This window comes from Mesoplodon mirus, assembly GCF_964341445.2.
Source record: "Mesoplodon mirus genome assembly, chromosome: 5".
NCBI classification, from domain to species: Eukaryota; Metazoa; Chordata; class Mammalia; order Artiodactyla; family Ziphiidae; genus Mesoplodon; species Mesoplodon mirus.
The window spans coordinates 121734445-121757860 of record NC_138980.1 but is presented as its reverse complement, the minus strand read 5'-3'; the positions used below and the strand labels follow the sequence as shown (position 1 = coordinate 121757860).

General features: G+C 40.5%; 1 protein-coding gene across 3 annotated transcripts in view; it reads right to left on the bottom strand.

Moving 5' to 3' along the window:
* The window catches only part of ARSB (arylsulfatase B), a 194663-nt gene that overhangs the window by 47499 nt on the left and 123748 nt on the right, over positions 1-23416 (bottom strand). The window contains exon 7 of one of the 3 annotated variants that reach the window (XM_082620315.1): positions 7923-8000. The exons of 1 other annotated variant lie outside the window; for it this stretch is intronic. In XM_082620315.1, coding sequence (XP_082476441.1) covers positions 7987-8000 — 14 coding nt within the window. In that variant the 3' untranslated portion in view covers positions 7923-7986. Of the gene's footprint in view, positions 1-7922; positions 8001-12249; positions 12274-23416 lie in introns of those variants that run through there. One more of the 3 variants, XM_082620316.1, reaches the window with a different exon arrangement.

Here is a 23416-nt window from a genome sequence, read left to right as displayed (position 1 = left end):
TCAGGCTGTAATTATACATAACTCATGCATATATTTAAATACTGATTAATCTCTCTCCTTTTTAAAACATCTTTATTGGAGTTTAATTGCTTTACAATGTTGTGTTAGTTTCTGCTGTAAAACAAAGTGAATCAGCTATATGTATACATATATCCCCATATCTCCTCCCTCTTGCGTCTCCCTCCCCCCCTCCCTATCCCACCCCTCTAGGTAGTCACAAAGCACCGAGCTGATCTCCCTGAGCTATGCAGCTGCTTCCCACTAGCTATCTATTTCACGTTTGGTAGTGTATATATGTCAATGCTACTCTCTCACTTCGTCCCAGCTTCCCCTTCCCCCTCCCTGTGTCCTCAAGTCCATTCTCTATGTCTGAGTCTTTATTCCGATTAATCTCTCTTTAGATGTACATGTGCAACCTCTTATGAAGGATTCTTAAAAGCAACCTCATAAGGAAGAAGAATGAGGTTGTGGTTCAAGAGGGATCACCAACGATGCAATGAGGAGATACCGTGTCCCCTAAGTTGCTTTGAGCTGTCTGTCACTGCATGAAATTGCAGGGCCTTTATTAATCTGTTTTCCCCACCTGAAATGGCTTCTCCCTCTTTTAAAAGCCCAGTTGAAATCCAATCTCTTTCCTGAAGTCTCCTGAGAACTCTATTTAGGAATATTCTTCTTCTCCCCATATAACATCTCCCTATTATCTGTCTTCTCTATTACTCATCTAGCTCTTCAGCAGCCACTGAAATATATCTACATTTTATTTCCCTGACTCATACATGCTCTTTGCGGACAAGGAACTCTGGGTTATACTCTTTACATCCCTACAGCAACCTTTGTCAGTGTTATCCTTGTATCACTAGAACTGCCTGAGTGTTTGACCACACCATAGCTTCAGAGATCCTGCAGCTATATGGAGAGGGGGCCCAGGAAGCTACATTTTTAACATGCTGCCCAGGTGATTTTTATGCACTCTAAAGATTGAGGACCACTATATACAAGGACTACATATAAGAACTAGGCGAGTGCTGTGAACATAATCAGTACCAAGAAATATCTGTTGAATATACAAAGGCACCCCAAAACCCCATACTAAACCAAACCAAAACAACAACAGCAAAAACAAAGCAAACCAAAAAAGTGTGAAATTAAAGGCATTAGGCTTAATTTTATGTCTATAAGCTTAATCACAATGCAATTATCTTTTCATGAAGTTGACTGAATATGAAGTGTTATTTTAAAGAAAATGCTTATTTTCTAGTATTATGGTTGCTGAACAGGGCAAACCATATTTCCTAAACTTCTGATTAGGAGGTCTTATGGTCACCTCCCTTTCCCCTCTTTGCCTTTCCCTATTACCTTTCCCCAAGAATTTTTTCCTTGGCTTTCCTTCTTGTCTCCAATGCTCCTTCCCTGTTTTTTGTCCAAGAGATTGATTACTTTTCACCCCTTTCACTGTGACTCACAAGCTCAAGATAAGGAGAGAGCAGGTGCAAAGAACAGGGCTCTACAAGTTTACAGAGTACATTATTCAAATTAGAACAAGACACCCTTTCTGTGCCAGGAAGCATAACTTGGCAGATGGAAGACAGGCTGTGCCCTCGTGCAGTTAGCAACCTGAGAAACTGTGCATGGTAGCCTGTCAAAAAAGGGGGAGGAAAGCATCTGAGCCTACTATCCTTGTTCCCACATTTTCCTGAAGAGAGGTTTTCTAGAGCTCCATTTTTACCTGACTTTACTCTTTTTGCTCAGGTCCAGATGCTATTAAGTAATAAGGAAAGTTCCAAACATTATTCATTTGAATGCTCAGAAGAAAGCTGCATAACATATTATTGTGAAACTAGCGTGAAGCACTTGCTTTTTATTTCCACAGAGGAATGAACAAAGGGAAAAGAATTTACAGGTTGAGAAAAGGTAAAGAACTTTAGCCTTATGAAGGAGACTGAGGAATTCTTATCTCTGGAGATGTTTTGAAATAATATAGGGAATGATCCATCTTCGGTAGTTTATGGTTGATCTGAGCAAGGTAGCCTCCTGGGACCCATTCTTCTCCATGAAGGCCCTTTCCCTATAATGTGAAGCTTCTGGTCCCTACCTCTGCTGCCACTTCTGCTGGAGCCCCCTGAGGCCTTGAGGTCCCTTTCAGAACCACAACCTTGGTTCTGAAGTCCCTGCTTCTCAGGGCCTGAGTTACCCCCTTGAGTAGAAAGTTGGTGGTGGCTGCAATAGCAGCAGGTACTCAGGGAAGTCTGTAAAATATATAAAAGTACTTTCCTGAAGATATGTAGATTTCTCAGGGTACAAATTTGATCAGGACAGCATATCCAGTCTAGGAGATATCTCATAATCTCACTAGCCTGTGGACTCCTAAATGTCAGGGACCCCACATTCTCCTTCATTATTCTAACGCTTAACAGTGCCTCGCAAAGAAACTTCTCAGCAAAAATGCTTATTGATGAAAGGAGCTGAATTCCTCCTCTGATTCTGCCTCCAAAAGTCCTTCTCTGTTTGGCTCCTGGAGGATATTTCCTTCCTTGTGTCGCTCACCATTCCCCACCACCACCCTCAGTCACGGGTTTTCGGGGCCCTAGGTCCTGGATCTCCAGGTGTCATTTCAAGGTCAGATGGAACCATACCCTGGGCAGCTGTGGTTGGCTGAATTCTCAGCCCCATGACCTTCACTCCCTGGTGTTACTCTTGTGATTATGCGACTTACGTGGCAAAAGGTACTCTGCAGATGTGATGAAGGTTACGAATCAGTGACCTCAAGATAGGAAGATTATCTGGGCAGCCTAACCTAATCACAAGCCTTTTAAAAACAGACATTTCTCTGACTCACAGCAGAAGAGACATCAGACATTCCAGACCTGAGAGGGATTCGACAAGAGGAAGATTCTTTCTGGCTCTGGGGTAACAGGGCAAAGATGTGAGAACGGGCTCTAGAAGCTGGGAACAGCCCTGCGGGGAGAACAGGGACCTCAGTCCTACAACTACAAGCAACCAAATTCTGCCAACAACTCCAAGAGCCTGGGAGCAGATTCTTCCCCAGAGCCTCCAGGTGCGAGCCCAGGCTGACCCACACCTGGACTGCAGCCTGGTGAGGCCCTAAACAGAGAACCCAGTTGAGCCTGCCCAGACCTCTGACCCTGAGAACTGGAAGATGATAAATGGGTGTTGTTTGAAGCTGGGAAATTTGTGGTCATTTGTTACACAGCAACAGGAAGTGAACCCAGCAGCCCTCTGGGAGTGTCTGGAGCAGTGTTCCACATGCCTCCCGACTCTAGTTCACTTGCTTCTTTACTTGGGGAGATAAAGAATGCGCATTCATAGACCAAAAACAAACTCCAGCTCTGGTTCTTATTATTGTTGTCCTTGTTCACTGACCCACTCGACCAACTACTTCATTCTCTCCCCTCTTAGCGCTGCCCTCCCCAAACCTGCACATCTGTCAAAGCTTCCATTCTGCCCTCTGTCTAGCTGTGCTTGTACTTTACAGTGAAAGCCTCTGTGCTCCAGCTCTCTCCTTTATGCACTCAGGACCCCACACGGCTTCAACCTAAGCAATTAGAAATACAAATACAGAACTTTTTTTTTTTTTGCAAATTATGCGCAGCGCCTTTTATTTTAAAATTGGTTGGCAAACGACCAAGACCAACATCTGAACAATAACTTTTGTGGAATAGAAAGACAAAAAAACCCCCACCATGACTGGGATGGGGTAAGTTAAAATGGGGGAGGCAAAAGAGGATGCCTCTGAGCTCTCCATGAAGATGGGTTTGGACATGGCTCTTTTAAAAACCTCATTGTCCCTTTGCAATCTTTCAAGTTAAAAAAAAAAGTCACCTCTGTCCTCTTGTAGTGGTCTACAGATCTACACAGATCTGGAGCAATGCAGTGGATGTGCCTTTAAGAATTAGATAGGGCTTCCCTGGTGGCGCAGTGGTTGAGAGTCCGCCTGCCGATGCAGGGGACACGGGTTCGTGCCCCGGTCTGGGAAGATCCCACATGCTGCGGAGCGGCTGGGCCCGTGAGCCATGGCCGCTGAGCCTGCACGTCCGGAGCCTGTGCTCCGCAACGGGAGAGGCCACAACAGTGGGAGGCCTGCGTACCACAAAAAAAACAAAAACAAAAACAAAACAAGAATTAGATAATGTGACTTGCAGAAAATGCTCTTGAATGGAAATGAGTCAAAGTAAGATCCTTGACATACCACCAGGGCTTCTTAGACTTGAGTATTTGGGGCAAAGCCAGCCACCATCCTGGATGTTTTTTACTGAGTCTTGAGATAAATATCTGAGATTAAAAACTCCCACGTCTAAGTTTCAGGGGCCTTACCCAAGCTACATGGTGCTGTGCAGACCGGCACTCTAGAATCTAGTTCTCTAGACGACACTTCATCCCTTCTTTCTGGAATCCTACCTCCCTTGTGTTTAAATTGAAAGAATTCATCAAACAAAGCTGCTTGTATTTCTAAGAGAGAGGGGAAATGATTTTCAAGTGCCTTGCTTGATCCCCTATCATAACTAATCCCCTCTTTCTCCTTAAGCAACTTGGCTCAGTCCTATTTTTAGGGCTAACTGTATTCTGCCTTGCATTCTAAGTGGCTGTTTATCCATGCTCTTTACCCACAGCTCCCTCCAGCTCCTTGGGGCAGGGCCAGGTCCCCTTTATCTTTGTACCTCTCAGGGTCTGCCCAGGGACCATTCAGTCCTTGCTTAAGGAGTCCACTTTGAGCACTGAACTGGATTTATAGTGGAGCTTTGCTTTGCTGTCAAGTTTTCAGGTAGGGGCTTAAGGTTCCTTGATCCAGAGAAACAAGGACCAGGCGGCAGCTGCACTCAGCCCACTCCCGGAGACCCCTCACAGGAGGGAAGGGCTCACAGCCCCAGGAGGTGCAAAGCACGAAGCGGGGGTGGGGGGAAAGGAAGGAGGCTCCAGATGCAGGGGAGGGCGAGCCAATCTCATTTCCCGCCTGGTCCAGCGGCAAGCCAGCTTGCTCTCTAATTTGATCTTTTCTCTGCCTTGGCCAAGGCCAAGTGCATTCCCTGTAGAGCGAGTGTGAAACAATGCAGTTGCTGTTTCAAAGCAGAAAAAAGAGTGGTGGTGGGAACATGTGAGGAAAGCATTTTTCCTGATTTATTTTTTTAAATCTATGTGGTGGAAGAAGCAGTCATGAAGATCAAATATGCAGTAAATTCAGAACCGTGAAGGGAAAACATTTTCTATTGTCCTTTAAAATCTTTGACACTTTATCTAATCACTTATTCAGTCACTCAGCAAACTCAGCATATACCCTGATTAGGGCGTGTCTCACTTTGTGCAGCTGGTGTATGTGCTTGTCCCCTAGACCAGAGGGTCTCCAGGGCAGGGACCTTCTCAGTCCATCTTCACATCCCCAGTGGCTAGCACGGTGCCTGGAGGGCAGCCGGCATGCTTCCAGGAGAAGGGAGATGAGCCCAGATGAATGTCACGGAAAGGCCAAGTCACCTCATCCCAAAAAGGAGCCAATGGATTTAGAAATTAGGAGGCTACTGGTGACCTAGAGGGTATTTGAGGGAGAAGGCAGATTGCAGTTGGGTAAAAAGTAAGTGGGAGAAACACTCACTAATGGGCACAAATAAGCGTGTTTTAAAAAATTCATCTAAATGTACATTGTTACATGACTGGTGAAAGAAACTACAGAATACTATACAGCAGTTAAAAGAATAAAGTAGATTCATATCAGCGTTTTGCAACCTCGGCGTTATTGACATTTGGGGGTGAATAATTCTTTGTTTTGGGGGCTGCCTGTGTATTGTAGGATGTTTAGCAGCATCCCTGGCCTCTACCTACTAGAGGCCAGGAGCATCTCCACTCAGGCTGTGACCATCAAAAATGTCTCTAGAAATTGCCCCCATATGAAGACCACTGCTTTATACGTACTGACCTGGAAAGATCTCCAAGGTAGATCATTGGGTACCAAAAAAAAAAAAAAAAAAATGTGGCAAAGAAGTACATTTTATGATACCATTTATGTAAAAAAAGTACTATATATACACACATACATAATTCCATAAATCCATATTATATAAGTATGTACATCTTCAGTGGTCTAGAAGGACAAAACTGCTAGCAGCGGTCATGTCTGGGCAGGGGCCTGGGGCTGGAGGGGTCACAGTAAATTTTGGTTTTATTTGTACTGCTTGTGTTTTTAAAAAATGAAAATATACTTTGTGTTAAAATTAAATAGCTTGTAAATGAATGGAAATAGAAGATATGGAGAAAGTACATGCACGCTACTCCTTGACAAAGTTTAAAGATGAAGAGAAAGTTGGCTAGAATGAGGCAGAATTAAAGAAAGGAATTTTTAGGATGTGGGAAAATTGAGCACTGCTGACTTCGGTCAAGTTACAATTTTGTATAAAGCATTATGTGGGGGGGTAACTTCTAGAATGCTTCCACTTATTAGCTTAAGAGTTCAATAATGCTTTGCCAGCAATGACTTTCCCACTACAGTTAAATATGCATGAAATGATAGAATTTCTCTTTCTGTTTTTCCACCGCATGTTTCTTTAATTTGTGTTTCTTTGGTGTGTGTACAGCTTTCTGTAAGTAAAGTGCTGATGCCATTATGGAAACTGTCACTCTTCAGAGTTGGAAAGACCTGAGAATAAAAGCTGACTTTGACTTGTGTTTGGTCTGGCATGGCTGGGGATACTGCAGGAGAGTATTTGTTTTTCATTAATTTGTTTGTCATTTTTCTTCATGATCTATGGAACATTTATTTCCCCTGAAGCAAATGTCAGAGGTTTCTCTTGGTTCTGCTGGGGTAATGAATTGTTGAGAAAAAGAAATTTTTCTTACATGCTATTTGATTGTGGAAGGAGACATTTTGTGACCTTTTGCTATTTTACAGTGATAATGAATTTCCTGACACACATGGAAACTTTGGGCTTCTTTATTAAAATAATAAAGTTTGAGGAATAACTTTGACCGGGACCTTTGTAGAATTAATCAAATACAGATTTTGGAAAATTGATGAATTTGGTCTTTACAGAGACATTCTAATTTATTCCTGTCACCAAGGCAGTACACAGATCTATACCACATAGAAACATCAAACAATTAACTACAGACCCAAGTCCCAGAACAGAGATTTAGGTGCAAGGAGGTATAGGCTCAGGGACTGTCAGCCTGATCACAGTGTTGCTTTGTTTCCTTTTCCTCTGTTCCTTTTTTTTCTTTAAATTGCAAAAGTATTAGTATAACTTGTAAAAAAATTTGGCCTGTACTGAACAAAATGAGAAAGATAATAAAAATCATCCATAATTCCACTCTCCAAAGCTAGTGGACCATCATAACATTTTGGCATAGTCCTTCTAATCCTATTTTGATGCCTATATTTTGTGTACATTTGAGATGATACTGAATATAAAATTTTATATTCTGTGTTTTTTCTCTTAAATATGAGAAATGTTTGTTTTCATATGATGTTTTTGTTTCTCATCTCTAAACACTTGAAAGATAAACTATACTGAGTCCTCTTAGGATGTTCCAAACAAAGGCATCAACTCATGGGGAAAAAAAGCATAGGTTTTCTTCTTCACAATACGATAGGAACATCAGATTCTACCATTTTTCCCTCCAAATGTGGTAAGTGATGATATGTTTTTCAGATGCTCTGAAATTATAGACATGCCTATGTTTTTAATTTTGAGAGGTGATAAGAGAAAACAAACCTGCTGAGTCCAGGATGCATGACAAGCTCACATGACGACACTAGGTGAGGATGCTCTGTGTTCCTTGGAGGCAGAGTGACAGAGTGACAGGGTTCCCAGCCCCTGCTTTGACCAGTCACATGGATGCATGCATGTCCAAACCCACACCAGAGTAACCTCTCAGCCATTTACAAAGGCACGAGCACGGGGCATCTTCTTTTCCACACAGCACCCTTAGCCACCGAGTTTCTCCACATGGTCTCTCTGGGGGTTCACTGGAGTTTCTCTGTACTCATCCCCAATAGTCTGCAAGATCAGAGCAATACCTAGAAGGAGTCAGAACCCACAACCAAGGCAGGGTCGCAGAGAATTTGGGTGAAAGAAGTTGGCTACCCCATTCTTGACTTGGGAACCACTTCCTGGGTGGTATATGCTCAGTTTACTACCATTTTTTGGAAGCTTGGGTTTTCTTCCTGAATGTTGACAGAATGAGAACATCAGGAACAAAGGGGAAAAGGAGCCAAGTTTCTGAGATAAGTTCTAAAGTCTTCACGCCTCACTGGCTTGAATATATTCTGAATTTTTTTCATCAAACACCAGATTACTTTAGGATCAGAAAACAATTTGGCATTTGGATAATGAGAAAGACAATGTAAATTGCTATCCAACTAGCCTAAATAGGAACTTGGGGGGAAATTTATAAAGACCTATAAAAACAGTTCTAAGATTTCAGGTCTCGTGTCTGTCTTTAACTGCATATCTCATGACAATATTTAATTAGTCTTAAATCAAATATTCATGCAAATATTTTAAATTGTAAATCTTGAACTTCAAATCCGGTAAAAGTCCTTCCAAGCCTAGGGACTGGCTATGCAAAGGATGGTCAGAGACCCAGCAGCATTGGCACCACCTGAGATCTTGTTAGAAACACTGAATTCAGGCCCCAGCCCAGCCCAACTGAACCGAGTGATCCACGTGCTTATTCAAGTTTGAGAAGCACTGGTTTAGACTCGGGTAACAGACCAGACTTTTGGAATGCAAGTGTTGTCACCTGGTGGTCACAGATGACTTCTTAGGCGATGCAGGAAAGTTGTTAGTACTGTTCACAGACTGCTTTTTTCTTCCCCATTAACAACCTAATTTCTAGTTTAATCTTTTCATCACCACCTCATTGATGGTGATTAGGTCAGAAGCTAATCCTGACTGCTGAGAGAGACTAGAGCTCAGGTAACTATCTGTGATTTTCTGAGGTGGAAAAACAATGCCAAGATGATTATCCTTTTGATTTGGGGTCAGATTAAATGAGAGAAAAGAGGATGCTTGGTGTGAAAGCATCTGAACGTCTGGAGTACTCCACTGATAATACAGTGCATTTTGACAGATACGATCGGGAACTTTAAGGAGTGTGTTTTTCTCTCACTTGCTTACTTCTGCTTCTAGAAATAAAGCAGCCTATGTGCAATATAAGTTTTCAAGAGTGCTTACAAGCAGGCCTAAGCTCAAGAATATGTTTGGTTTAGCAGTTGGGGGAATTTAAACTCAAACCCTGTTTTTTTTTTTTTTTTAAACATCTTTATTGGAGTATAATTGCTTTACAATGGTGTGTTAGTTTCTGCTTTGTAACAGGGTAAATCAGCTATACATATACATATATCCCCATATCTCCTCCCTCTTGTGTCTCCCTCCCACCCTCCCTATCCCACCCCTCTAGGTGGTCACAAAGCACCGAGCTGATCTCCCCGTGCTATGCAGCTGCTTCCCACTAGCTATATAGTTTACATTTGGTAGTATATACATGTCCATGCCACTCTCTCACTTCATCCCAGTTTACCCTTCCCCCTCTCCATGTCCTCAAGTCCATTCTCTACGTCTGTGTCTTTATTCATGTCCTGCCCCTAGGTTCTTCAGAACCTTTTTTTTTTAATTTTAGATTCCATATATACGTTAGCATGCAGTATTTGTTTTTCTTTTTCTGATTTACTTCACTCTGTATGACAGACTCTAGGTCCATCCACCTCACTACAAATAACTCAATTTCATTTCTTTTTATGACTGAGTAATATTCCATTGCATATATGTGCTACATCTTCTTTATCCATTCAGCTGTCCACGGACACTTAGGTTGCTTCCATGTCCTGGCTGTTGTAAATAGGGCTGCAGTGAACATTGCGGTACATGACTCTTTTTGAATTATAACCCAGTTGGTTTTTAATTCAACCCTATCACAAAACTTGATGAAGTGCCATCAAGTTATCTAAAAGAAAGCAGATACTGCACAATGGAAGAGCTGATGTCATCCTTGGAGCTGCCAAACCATCAACAATTTGGAAAGTGAATTTTTTTAAAGGGAAAATATAAAATATGAAAAACATGTAGTTCTTAGATTTGCTTACATGCTCTTCCAAGTGTCTGGTGATTTATGTACATTTTTTTCCATTCTTTTCTAGTTTGGTTTCCACTGTCAATATTTTCATTTTAAAAGAATGTATTGCACTCAATGAAGAATAAATGTGACCCTTTATAACTTGTAGAAAGATTAAGAAAAATAACCTCACATAAATTTGAAAATATGGTTGAAATTAGAAAAAAAGAGAGAAGTTTAGATTTTTCTGTCTCTAACATTAAAATTTTTAAACATTAGTTATTAACAGAAATCAGGTACTACATTCTAACTTGTCCAAGAAATAACCAAAATCTAACCCTCGACTTTCTTTAAATGAAATATATATCTTACAAATAATTCTTACACCTCAGGCAAATGATTATAAAGGAGGGTGGTACTTGAGCTGAGTTTCTTTCTCTTTCCTCTTTTATTCTTATTTTCTCTTTTGAGAAAAGAGCTAAAAGTCAGGTAAGTACCAAATTATTATCTGGAAGGAGTTTTTACAAAATGATATAGAAGAAAGGCACTGAAACGAATTTTTTCTAAGTGGTCAAAATAATCGTGACTTCCTGTTTAAGTCATTATAAATTATACTAGTGTCAGACTCTTATTTACCATCAATTAAGCCAAATCTAAGGTTTTTGTCTTACTTTATGAACAAACATTAGCTATTAAAAATCAAGTACTCTGATATCTATCTAATCTCTTTTTACAAGATATTTAAGTCTTTCCCAAGTCTTTCCTTTTTCCACTTGTTTTTAAATAAAGAAGGACATGTATTTGACCACTGCTTTTTGTTGTGCCACTGCTCTAGACACTTGGGGACAGTTATGAATACAAAAGACAAAACTGTCTGCCCTTGTGGAATTTATATTTTAATGGGAGAGGAAGATGATAAACAAATAAGTATTTAAAATATAATTATGCCAGATGGTGATATGCACTCTAAAGAAAAGAAATGCAGGTATGGGGGAGGGGAGGGAGGGTGCCTAGAGAGAGCCTAGAACACAGTGCATTGTCAACATTCGTTTCTTTTCTTTATTTTCCTTCATGTGCTTTCTCTCAATTCCCTTACTTAAATCATGTGTGTACCCTGTTCAAAACTGCTTATGTGGACACAGTTAGGAAAGGGGGCAACTAGCACAGGTATCTAACACCCCTCACATTTTCAAGGGAGGAGTTAAAGCTGGCTGACAGCTCCTTTCCTGAGAAAATAGTCCAGTGCCCCAGGAGATCAGTAAGAGACACACTAGTAGACTTTAACAAACATTTCTAACTTGGAAATCAGGGCAGTTCAGAAGAACAGAATGGAAGCCTCCAAGTGAGAACCTCTTTGATTACTATGGGTCAAGAGTATTAGAAATCACCTATGCCAGGAAGCCCAAGAGCATCTCTAGCACACTAGATGGGAAGGAGGATTGCATGCAGGGGGTCCATCCTAATATGGGGTACAGTAGCACAAGGAAAGGAACCTGCATACCTGGAACAGAATCTGGGTAGATGAGAAATGACCATAAAACTGACTCCAGGGGCTTCCTGGTGGCACAGTGGTTGAGAGTCCGCCTGCCGATGCAGGGGACACGGGTTCGTGCCCCGGTCCGGGAAGATCCCACATGCCGTGGAGTGGCTGGGCCCGTGAGCCATGGCTGCTAAGCCTGCACATCCGGAGCCTGTGCTCCACAACGGGAGAGGCCACAACAGCGAGAGGCCCGCGTACCACAAAAAAAAACAAACAACAACAAAAAAACTGACTCCACATCAATGGCTACATCAAATACAAAGAGATCACCTAAAGATTATTTTCCCTTATTAGGATGTCTCAGTGCACCAGATCACTCCTCCTCAGCCACTGGCTATTAGATCACTGAACTAGTTCTCTATATCTCATGTAAACTAGTTCTTCTGTTTTTATAGTTGAGATTATTCTAACAACATACAGAGATGGAACCCAAAGATAATCCACCTATGCCATTTTTAGCAAAAACCAGCTAATTTACACTCAGTAACAAAACAATGCCAACATGGAACGTATTAAAATATACAGAAATATGAAACTATTTCACAACATAAAAGAAGGAGATAAACATATCACTGGAGGCAGAGGCACGGCATACCTGAAAACTATTTACTGAAGAGAAAGAGGAAGCTGTCAGCATCAGTTTTGTGTACTTCATACAATCAAGTGAAATATTAACTCTGTGAAGGAAGAAGCAAAAGATATAACAATAAACCTGGTAATTTTTCTTAATAAAAAGAGCTGGGAAGCCTATAGAAAGGCAGTGAGGAAAGATAATTGCCATCTTACATTTTGAAAAGCCATTGGAAGCATAAAAGAGAAGTAGAATGAGATCTGTGAAAAAATAAAATAAAATCAGCAAAGTGGAACTCACCCCAGACTGTAGGGGAAAAGGACAAAGACATAAAATTGAGAAGTGAAAAAACATATATATGAAGGAAAAATTTATCTAACACACATGTAAGTCGTGTTACTGCCCAAAAGACCAGAGCGCATTTAACAGAGATAAAATCCAAAGACAGATCAAACAAAAACCTCCCTGGGGTTTAAAACAAACAAACAAACAAACTCTGACTTGTGCAGTGCTCACTGTGTACCAGGAAATGCTGATGAACTAAATCCAAAATACATTGGTGATATAAATATTTTTAACTATCAGTACCAAAGACAGAACACTATAATTATCTAGGCAGAGGGAGAAAAACTGGATACCTGCAAAGCAAGGCTATCAGGGTGTACTGAGGTTACTTCTCTGTAATAACAAATGTCAGAGACCATAAGCAATGTCTAAAGAATTGTGAAGGGAAAAATTGTGACCTTGGAATTATTTACCAACAAAGTTGTCATTATGCATGAAAGTAACAGAAAGATTCTCAAATATTCAAGGCCTCAGAAAGCACACCACCCATGAAATTTCCATGGAAAGAAGATAATTCAAAGATGTACCTAAACCAACCAAAAAAAGAATCAAAATGAAATTTCTATCTCAAGATAAAATTAGTTATAGTAAAAGGAAGCGAACATTGAAATCTATAAGTAATTTACATAAAATTAAATTTGTTCTTCACTCCTGCACCCTGGGATCACTTCCCAAGTAAACTGACTACATGCAAGTCTTTGTCTCATGTTCTACTTTTTTGTGAACCAAAACTAAGACAGTGAACAAGAATGAATAATTCAATACACGATGCTGAAAATATTAACTGAATAAAAAAAATAGTTCTCTAACTGATGCCTCATAGTAAATGTTCATTTCTGGCAGTATGGTGAACTACAAATCTCAATAGACCCTCCCTCCAAAAACAGCAAAACAAGCTATATAAGTTTATTTTTAAAAGAAAAAAATTCAAATGCATTGGTGATATGTTAAGAAATTAACCTTGGGACTTCCCTGGTGGTGCAATGGTTAAGAATCCGCCTGCCAATGCAGGGTGCATGGGTTCTAGCTCTGGTCCGGGAAGATCCCACATGCTGCAGAGCAACTAAGCCCGTGAGCCACAACTACTGAGCCCACGTGCAACAACTACTGAGTCCGTGTGCTGCAACTACTGAACCCCCGTGCCTCGAGATTGTGCTCCACAACAGGAAAAGCCATTGCAATGAGAAACCTGCGCACTGCAACCAACAGTAGCCCCTGCTAGCCTCAACCAGAGAAAGCCTGCACGCAGCAACGAAGACCCAACACAGCCTTAAAATAAATAAATAAAAATTTTTTAAAAAGAAATTAACCTTGAAAATTATAAGGTGAGGACTGCTGCTTCCAACCAAGTAGGAGAAATGGGAATGGTGGTTGAAAGGTACAAACTTCCAATTACAGGATTCAAAAGTTCTGGGGACCTAAAGTATAGTATGGTGAATATAGATAACAATGCTGTATTGTATACTTGAAAATTACTAAAAGAGTAAACATAGGAGATTGGTTCAAGATGGTGGAGTAGAAGGACGTGCGCTTACTCCCTCTTGCAAGAGCGCTGGAATCACAACTAACTTCTGAACAATCATTGACAGCAAGACACTGGGACTCACCAGAAGAGATACCCCACATCCAAAGACAAAGGAGAAGCCACAATGAGAAGGTAGAAGGGGCACAATCACAATAAAATCAAATCCCATAACTGCTGGGTGGGTCACTCACAAATTGGAGCAGACTTATACCACAGAAGTCCACCCACTGGAGCGAAGGTTCTCAGCCCCACATCAGGCTTCTGAACCTGAGGGTCTGGCAATGGGAGGAGGAATTCCTAGATAATCAGATGTTGAAGGCTAGCGGGATTTGACTGCAGAACTTCGACAGGACTAGGGGAAACACAGACTCCACTCTTGGAGGGCACACACAAAGTAGTGTTTGCGTCAGGACCCAGGGGAAGGAGCAGTGACCCCACAGGAAACTGAACCAGACCTACCTACTAGTGTTGGAGGGTCTCCTGCAGAGGTGGGGGGGTGGCTGTGGCTCACCACGGGGACAAGGACACTGGGAGCAGAAGTTCTGGGAAGTACTCCTTGGCGTGAGCCCTCCCAGAGTCCGCCATTAGCCCCACCAAAGAGCCAGGTAGGCTCCAGTGTTGGGTCACCTCAGGCCAAACAACCAACAAGGAGGGAACCCAGCCCCACCAATCAGTAGACAAGCAGATTAAAGTTTTACTGAGCTCTGCCCACCAGAGCAACAGCTAGCTCTGCCCACCACCAGTCCTTCCCATCAGGAAACTGCACAAGCTTCTTACATAGCCTCATCCACCAGAGGGCAGATAGCAGAAGCAAGAAGAACTACAATTCTGCAGCCTGTGGAACAAAAACCACATTCACAGAAAGATAGACAAGATGAAAAGGCAGAGCGCTATGCACCAGACGAAGGAACAAGATAAAACCCCAGAAAAACAACTAAATGAAGTGGAGATAGGCAACCTTCCAGAAAAAGAATTCAGAATAATGATAGTGATGATGATCCAGGACCTCGAAAAAAGAATGGAGGCAAAGATCGAGAAGACGCAAGAAATGTTTAACAAAGACCTAGAAGAATTAAAGAACAAACACCTAGAAGAATTAAAGAACAAACAAGCAGAGATGAACAATACAATAACTGAAATGAAAAATACACTAGAAGGAATCAATAGCAGAATAACTGAGGCAGAAGAACGGATAAGTGACCTGGAAGACAGATGGTGGAATTCACTGCTGTGGAACAGAATAAAGAAAAAAGAATGAAAAGAAATGAAGACAGCCTAAGAGACCTCTGGGACAACATTAAATTCACCGACATTTGCATTATAGGGGTCCCAGAAGGAGAAGAGAGAGAGAAAGGACCCAAGAAAATATTTGAAGAGATAGCTGAAAACTTCCCTAACATAGGAAAGGAAATAGCCACCCAAGTCCAGGAAGCTCAGAGAATCCCACGCAAAAAAAACCCAAGGAGAAACACGTCGAGACATGTAGTAATCAAACTGACAAAAATTAAAGAAAAAGAAAAATTATTGAAAGCAACAAGGGAAAAATGACAAATAACATACAAGGGAACTCCCATAAGGTTAACAGCTGATTTCTCAGCAGAAACTCTATAAGCCAGAAGGGAGTGGTATGATATATTTAAAGTGATGAAAGGGAAGAACCTACAACCAAGATTACTCTACCCAGCAAGGATCTCATTCAGATTTGATGGAGAAATCAAAAGCTTTACAGACAAGCAAAAGCTAAGAGAATTCAGCACCACCAAACCAGCTCTACAACAAATGCTAAAGGAACTTCTCTAAGTGGGAAACACAAGAGAAGAAAAGGACCTACAAAAACAAACCCATAACAATTAAGAAAATGGTAATAGGAACATACAAATCGATAATTACCTTAAACGTGAATGGATTAAATGCTCCAACCAAAAGACAGAGGCCTGCTGAATGGATACAAAAACAAGACCCATATATATGCTGTCTACAAGAGACCCACTTCAGACCTAGGGATATATACAGACTGAAAGTGAGGGGATGGAAAAACATATTCCATACAAATGGAAATGAAAAGAAAGCTGGAGTAGCAATACTCATATCAGATAAAATAGACTTTAAAATAAAGAATGTGACAAGAGACAAGGAAGGACATTACACAATGATCAAGGGATCAATCCAAAAAGAAGATATAACAATTATAAATATATATGCACCCAACATAGGAGCACCTCAATACATAAGGCAATGGCTAACAGCTATAAAACAGTAAGTCGACAGTAACACCATAATAGTGGGAGAGTTTAACACCTCACTTACACCAATGGGCAGATCATCCAAACAGAAAATTAATAAGCAAACACAAGTTTCAAATGACACAATACACCAGCTAGATTTACTTGATATTTATAGGATATTCCCTCCAAAAACAGCAGATTACACTTTCTTCTCAAGTGCACAGAGAACATCCTCCAGGATAGATCACATCTTGGGTCACAAATCAAACCTCAGCAAATTTAAGAAAATCATATCAAAGCATCTTTTCTGACCACAATGTTATGACATTAGAAATGAATTACAGGGAAAAAAATGTAAAAAACATAAACACATGGAGGCTAAACAATACGTTACTAAACAATCAAGAGATCACTGAAGAAATCAAAGAGGAAATCAAAAAATATCTAAAGACAAGTTACAACGAAAACATGACGATCCAAAACCTATGGGATGCAGCAAAAGCAGTTCTAAGAGGGAAGTTTATAGCACTACAACCCTACCTCAAGAAACAAGAAAAATCTCAAATAAACAATCTAACCTTACACCTAAAGGAACTAGAGAAAGAAGAACAAACAAAACCCAAAGTTAGCAGAAGGAAAGAAATCATAAAGATCAGATCAGAAATAAATGGAAAAGAAATGAAGGAAACGATAGCAAAGATCAATAAAACTAAAAGCTGGTTCTTTGAGAATAAACAAAATCGATAAGCCTTTAGCCAGACTCGTCAAGAAAAAGAGGGAGAGGACTCAAATCAATAAAATTAGAAATGAAAAAGGAGAAGTTACAACAGACACTGCAGAAATACAAACCATCCTAAGAGACTACTACAAGCAACTCTATGCCAATAAAATGGAAAACCTGGAAGAAATGGACAAATTCTTAGAAAGGTATAACCTTCCAAGACTGAACCAGGAAGAAATAGAAAATATGAACACACCAATCGCAAGTAATGAAATTGAAACTGTGATTAGAAATCTTCCAGCAAACAAAAGTCCAGGATCAGATGGCTTCACAGGTGAATTCTATCAAACATTTAGAGAAGAGCTAACACCCATCCTTCTCAAACTCTTTCGAAAAACTGCAGAGGAAGGAACACTCCCAAACTCATTCTGTGAGGCCACCATCACCCTGATACCAAAATCAGACAAAGATACCACAAAAAAAGAAAATTACAGACCAGTATCACTGATGAATATACATGCAAAAATTCTCAACAACATACTAGCAAACAGAATCCAACAACATATTAAAAGGATCATACACCATGGTCAAGTGAGATTTATTCCAGGGATGCAGGGATTCTTCAATATTCGCAAGTCAATCAATGTGATACACCATGTTAACACATCGAAGAAGAAAAACCATATGATCATCTCAATAGATGCAGAAAAAGCTTTTGACAAAATTCAACACCCATTTATGATAAAAACTCTCCAGAAAGTGGGAATAGAGGGAACCCACCTCAACATAATAAAGGCCATATACGACAAATCCACAGCAAACATCATTCTCAATGGTGAAAAACTGAAAGCATGTCCTTGAAGATCACGAACAAGACAAGGATGTCCACTCTCACCACTCTTATTCAACATAGTTTTGGAAGTCCTAGCCATGGCAATCAGAGAAGAAAAAGAAATAAAAGGAATACAAATTGGAAAACAAGAAGTAAAACTGTCACTGTTTGCAGATGACATGATACTATACATAGAGAATCCTAAAGATGCCACCAGAAAACTACTAGAGCTAATCAATGAATTTGGTAAAGTTGCAGGATACAAAATAAATGCACAGAAATAACTTGCATTCCTATACGCTAATGATGAAAAATCTGAAAGAGAAATTAAGGAAACACTCCCATTTACCACTGCAAGAAAAAGAATAATATACCTAGGAATAAACCTACCTAGGGAGACAAAAACCTGTATGCAGAAAACTGTAAGACACTGATGAAAGAAATTAAAGATGATACAAACAGATAGAGAGATATTCCAGGTTCTTGGATTGGAAGAATCAATATTGTGAAAATGACTAAACTACCCAAAGCAATCTACAGATTCAATGCAATCCATATCAAATTACCAATGGCATTTTTTACAGAACTAGAGAAAAAAACTTAACATTTGTATGGAGACACAAAAGACACCGAAGAGCCATAGCAGTCTTGAGGGAAAAAAATGGAGCTGGAGGAATCAGACTTCCTGACTTCAGACTATACTACAAAGCTACAGTCATCAAGACAATATGGTACTGGCACAAAAACAGAAATATAGATCAATGGAACAGGGTAGAAAGCCCAGAGATAAACCCATGCACCTATGGTCAACTAACCTATGACAAAGGAGGCAAGGATATACAGTGGAGAAAAGAAAGCCTCTTCGATAAGTGGTGCTGGGAAAACTGGACAGCTACATGTAAAAGAAAGAAATTAGAACATTCCCTAACACCATATACAAAAATAAATTCAAAATGGATTTATTGGACACTATAAAATTCTTAGAGGAAAACATAGGAAGAACACTCTTTGACATAAATCACAGCAAGATCTTTTTTTTTTTTTTTTTTTTTTTTTTTTGCTGTACGCGGGCCTCTCACTGCTGTGGCCTCTCCCGTTGCGGAGCACAGGCTCCGGACACACAGGCTCCGCGGCCATGGCTCGCAGGCCCAGCCGCTCCGCGGCATGTGGGATCTTCCGGGATCGGGGCACGAACCCGTGTCCCCTGCATCGGCAGGCGGACTCTCAACCACTGCGCCACCAGGGAAGCCCAGCAAGATCTTTTTTGATCCACCTCCTAGAGTAATGGAAATAAAAACAAAAATAAACAAATGGGACCTCATAAAACTTAAAAGCTTTTGCACAGCAAAGGAAACCATAAACAAGACGATAAGACAACTCTCAGACTGGGAGAAAATATTTGCAAATGAAGCAACTGACAAAGGATAAATCTCCAAAATTTACAAGCAGCTCATGCAGGTCAATATCAAAAAAAAAAAAAAAAAAAACAAAACAAACCAAACAACCCAATCCAAAAATGGGCAGAAGACCTAAATAGACACTTCTCCACAGAAGATATACAGATTGCCAACAAACACATGAAAGAATGCTCAACGTCACTAATCATGAGAGAAATGTAAATCAAAACTACAATGAGGTATCACCTCGCACCAGTCAGAATGGCCATCATCAAAAAATCTACAAACAATAAATGCTGGAGAGGGTGTGGAGAAAAGGGAACCCTCTTGCACTGTTGGTGGGAATGTAAATTGGTACAGCCACTATGGAGAACTGTATGGAGGTTCCTTAAAAAAGAACTACCATACGACCTAGCCATCCCACTACTGGGCATATACCCTGAGAAAACCATAATTCAAAAAGAGTCATGTACCACAATGTTCATTGCAGGTCTATTTACAATAGCCAGGACATGGAAGCAACCTGTGTGTCCATTGACAGATGAATGAATAAAGAAGATGTGGCACATACATACAATGGAATATTAGTCAGCCATAAAAGGAAATGAAATTGAGTTATTTGCAGTGAGGTGGATGGACCTAGAGTCTGTCATACAGAGCAAAGTAACTCAGAAAGAGAAAAACAAATACAGTATGCTAACACATATATATGGAATCTAAAAAAAAAAAAAAAGGTCATGAAGAACCTAGGGGCAGGATGGGAATAAAGACACAGATCTACTAGAGATTGGACTTGAGGACTTGGGGAGGGGAAAGGGTAAGCTGGGAGAAAGTGGGAGAGTGGCATGGACATATATATACTACCAAACGTAAGGTAGATAGCTAGTGGGAAGCAGCCGCATAGCACAGGGAGATCAGCTCGGTGCTTTGTGACCACCTAGAGGGGTGGGATAGGGAGGGTGGGAGGGAGGGAGACAGAAGAGGGAAGACATATGGGGATATATGTATGTGTATAGCTGATTCACTTTGTTATAAAGCAGAAAACTAACACACCATTGTAAAGCAATTATACTCAAATAAAGATGTTAAAAAAATAAAATGATAATATTAAAAAAGTAAGAAAAAAATTAGGTAATGAAATAATATATCAGATGATCTGCATTCTTTAAGAATGTGTGCGTATGTGTATGTCAGTCTGTGAGTGAGGGTGTGGAGGGGAGAGAGAGAGAGAAGAGGAAAGCACACCAAACATTAATATTAACAATGCTTACTTTGGGGTGGCAGCATAGTGGAATTAGAGTGATTTTTACATTTATCCCTGAGCGTTTCTATATTTTTCAAATTTTCTAAAAAACCCTCCCATGTATTATTTGTGTAAAAAACAAACAGGGAGCTTCCCACTGCAAACAGGATCAAGGCTAATCTCCTTTGTCTAACACCCTATCCTTATTTATCTTTTTCATCTCTTCTTTCCTGCCTTCCCTTTGCCCCCAGAACTATTTTACTCACACACCCTTTTACTGACACACTTCTTCATCCTGGGATTGATCTCCACCTCAGGGAATCTTACAACCGTGTTCAGAGCAAGGCTCCCTTCCTTTCACGAACTAGCCTTGCACAGCAGCTCTCTATCAGACTCTAGGGCAATGATCCGGCAGTTAATCAAGTAGAACTGGTAACATCTCTACCACGGTTGACTTCAACTGTATTTGATTCTCTTTTAACTTTTTGTATGTTTTTGTTCTTCTCTTCAACTCGATTATAAGCACTCTTTGTATTTTTCATCAAGTCTAGTGCAACAGAGTAGCTATCTGTGGTAGACAAAACAATGGTCCCCCAAAGATATCACCTGTAAGCAAGTGACCAGAACCTGTGAGTATGTGAGGTTAGATGGCAAAGGGGAATTCATACTGCAGATGGAGTTAAGGTTGCTAATCAGGTGACCTTAAAATAGGGAGAGTATCCTGGATTATCCAGCTGGGACTAATGTAAGCACAAGAGTTCTTAAGTGGAAGAGATGGATGCAAGAGGTCAGAGGAGGAGATGTGATGACGGAAGCAAGGCTGGAGTGATGTGCTCTGAGAAGGACTCAACTCTTCACCGCTGGTTTTGAAGATGGAAGAAGGAGAAGATGGAAGAAGGAGGCCACGTGCCCAGCAAGGCAGGCAGCCTCTTGAGGCTGGAAAAGGCAAGGAAATGGATTGTCCCTTAGAGCCTCCGGAAAGGAACGCTGCCCTGCTGACACCCTGGATTTTTGTCCAGTGAGATCCATATTTTAACCTAGATAAATTTCTGTTGGTTTAAGTCGTTCAATTTATGGTGATTTGGTCCAGCACTGATAGAAAATTAATACAATGTTAACTATTATTTTCTTTCATTCACATTAAAATCAAGAAAGATAAAACCAAAGTTGTTGAAATAATAAATTTAAAACTATACTTTCTGAGGAAGTCTACCTTAATCACCCCAAATGCTTCTCATTATTTCTTCATTTCTCCTTATGCCTATGTATTTGATTTATTATCGCTTATCATTTGTTGCTACTTTATTTTATAATTGTGCTAATACCATTGCATGGGCATATATATTTTTCCTCTGATTCAAAAGGCTCTTCAGAAGCACGGACCATGTATTTATTCTCTAGGTATTTGCTGCCAGTGGTAGCAGATTTTATTCTATAAATGCCTGATTACTAATATCTTACATTATGGGTTACTTAAGGCAGACCATGTCCTCAGCTTTCTGCAGTGTACTTCTCAGAAATGTTTTAAAAAGTTTCATTTCAGCCTTATACATAAGCACCCTAAAGCCCATAAAAAATCTGACCAGATTAGTCAACATTTAGAAAGTGGACTTAATACACTTCAATTCCACTGGATTTGTCCCATAAAATTTACTGAGGTTTTATGTTTTTCCAGAATTTTACGGTTGACAATTTCAAGACGGTATATATCTTTACCTTTACAGGCTGTAAGACTGGGGAATTGAGGTAGGAAGATGTCTGGTCTAGACTGGGAGAGAAAGGAGACAGTCTGGACATCCCCAAATCTTGAAGAGACCTGGGTACAAAGAAGGCTCCCGTGTGGAGGGTGGAGTGGGCACAGGGGCTGGACCTGAAAGGGACTATTTGGACGGTAGTCTATTTCTGTGTTGAGTATCAAAATCAGCATAGACCTTCTAATAAACTAGAATCGTCAGGCTACTCTTGGAAGCCATTGCTAAAATTTCTAAGCTCTACCAGAATTAAAGAAAAGTAACCAAATAAATAAGCAGTCAGTTGGAAATGAGAGGATTTGGCATCATCATAACCCTGAGGGAAGAAATAAAAGCTGATGTGTAAATGGGGTTTTGGGCAAGTAACCACATGCACATGGCCAGATACCCTTCTCCCAGAGGTAGGCCCAGTCCAAGCCCTTCAAGTCAGTTTCTGTTATCTGGCCCTGAGAAGCCTTAAAAAAGGTGCTTACCCTGATTTCTCCAAACATAAAATTGGGGCAGTGGGATTTGCCATTTCTGTGTAGTCTAGGCCTGTGGTGAGGATTAATTAGTGTTTTTAAAGTGCTGTGGGTTTGGTTTGGTTTATTTATTTTCTCAGGACGAAAGCCAGTACGCCAGCACCAAGTGTTAACAGCGAAGGTTTGATGTATGTTACTTGAGATGCACTGTGTGAAGTGGGGCGGATGGGAAACGAGGCTTGTGGGACTGCCTTTGGCATCAAAAAGGCCACATTTCCAAACCCATTTAGTACTCCCCAAAGTGAAGGAGGCAGAATAAAAGCCTCCTTCTGAAAATTAAAAAGGAGAAAAGTTATCTGTGTTTAGGCTCTGGGATTGAGGGTATGTACCAACCCAGACCAAGGAAAATTTGACGAGCTGCTACAGAAAAATACTGGCAGCTAGAGAAGACACAAAATTCTGCTAACTTTGTGACAAGCTGTAAAATGAGCTCCTATATTTGATAGAGAGAAAGAATGGAACTCAGGCAGTCAGGGTATCAGGGCTAATAGCTGAGGACAAATGCTGTCACATGCTAGCTTCTCTGACCCAGGACAGGTGGGCATAGGGACCAAGAACTCTGGTATGGCCCATACCTCCACTCACCAAGAACCCAGCAACCTTCTAGATGTTACAATCCCATAAGAACCCTCTAAGCTGGTTTTTAGAAATAAATCTTTATGGCTTTATTCCCGATTATGGAAGTAATG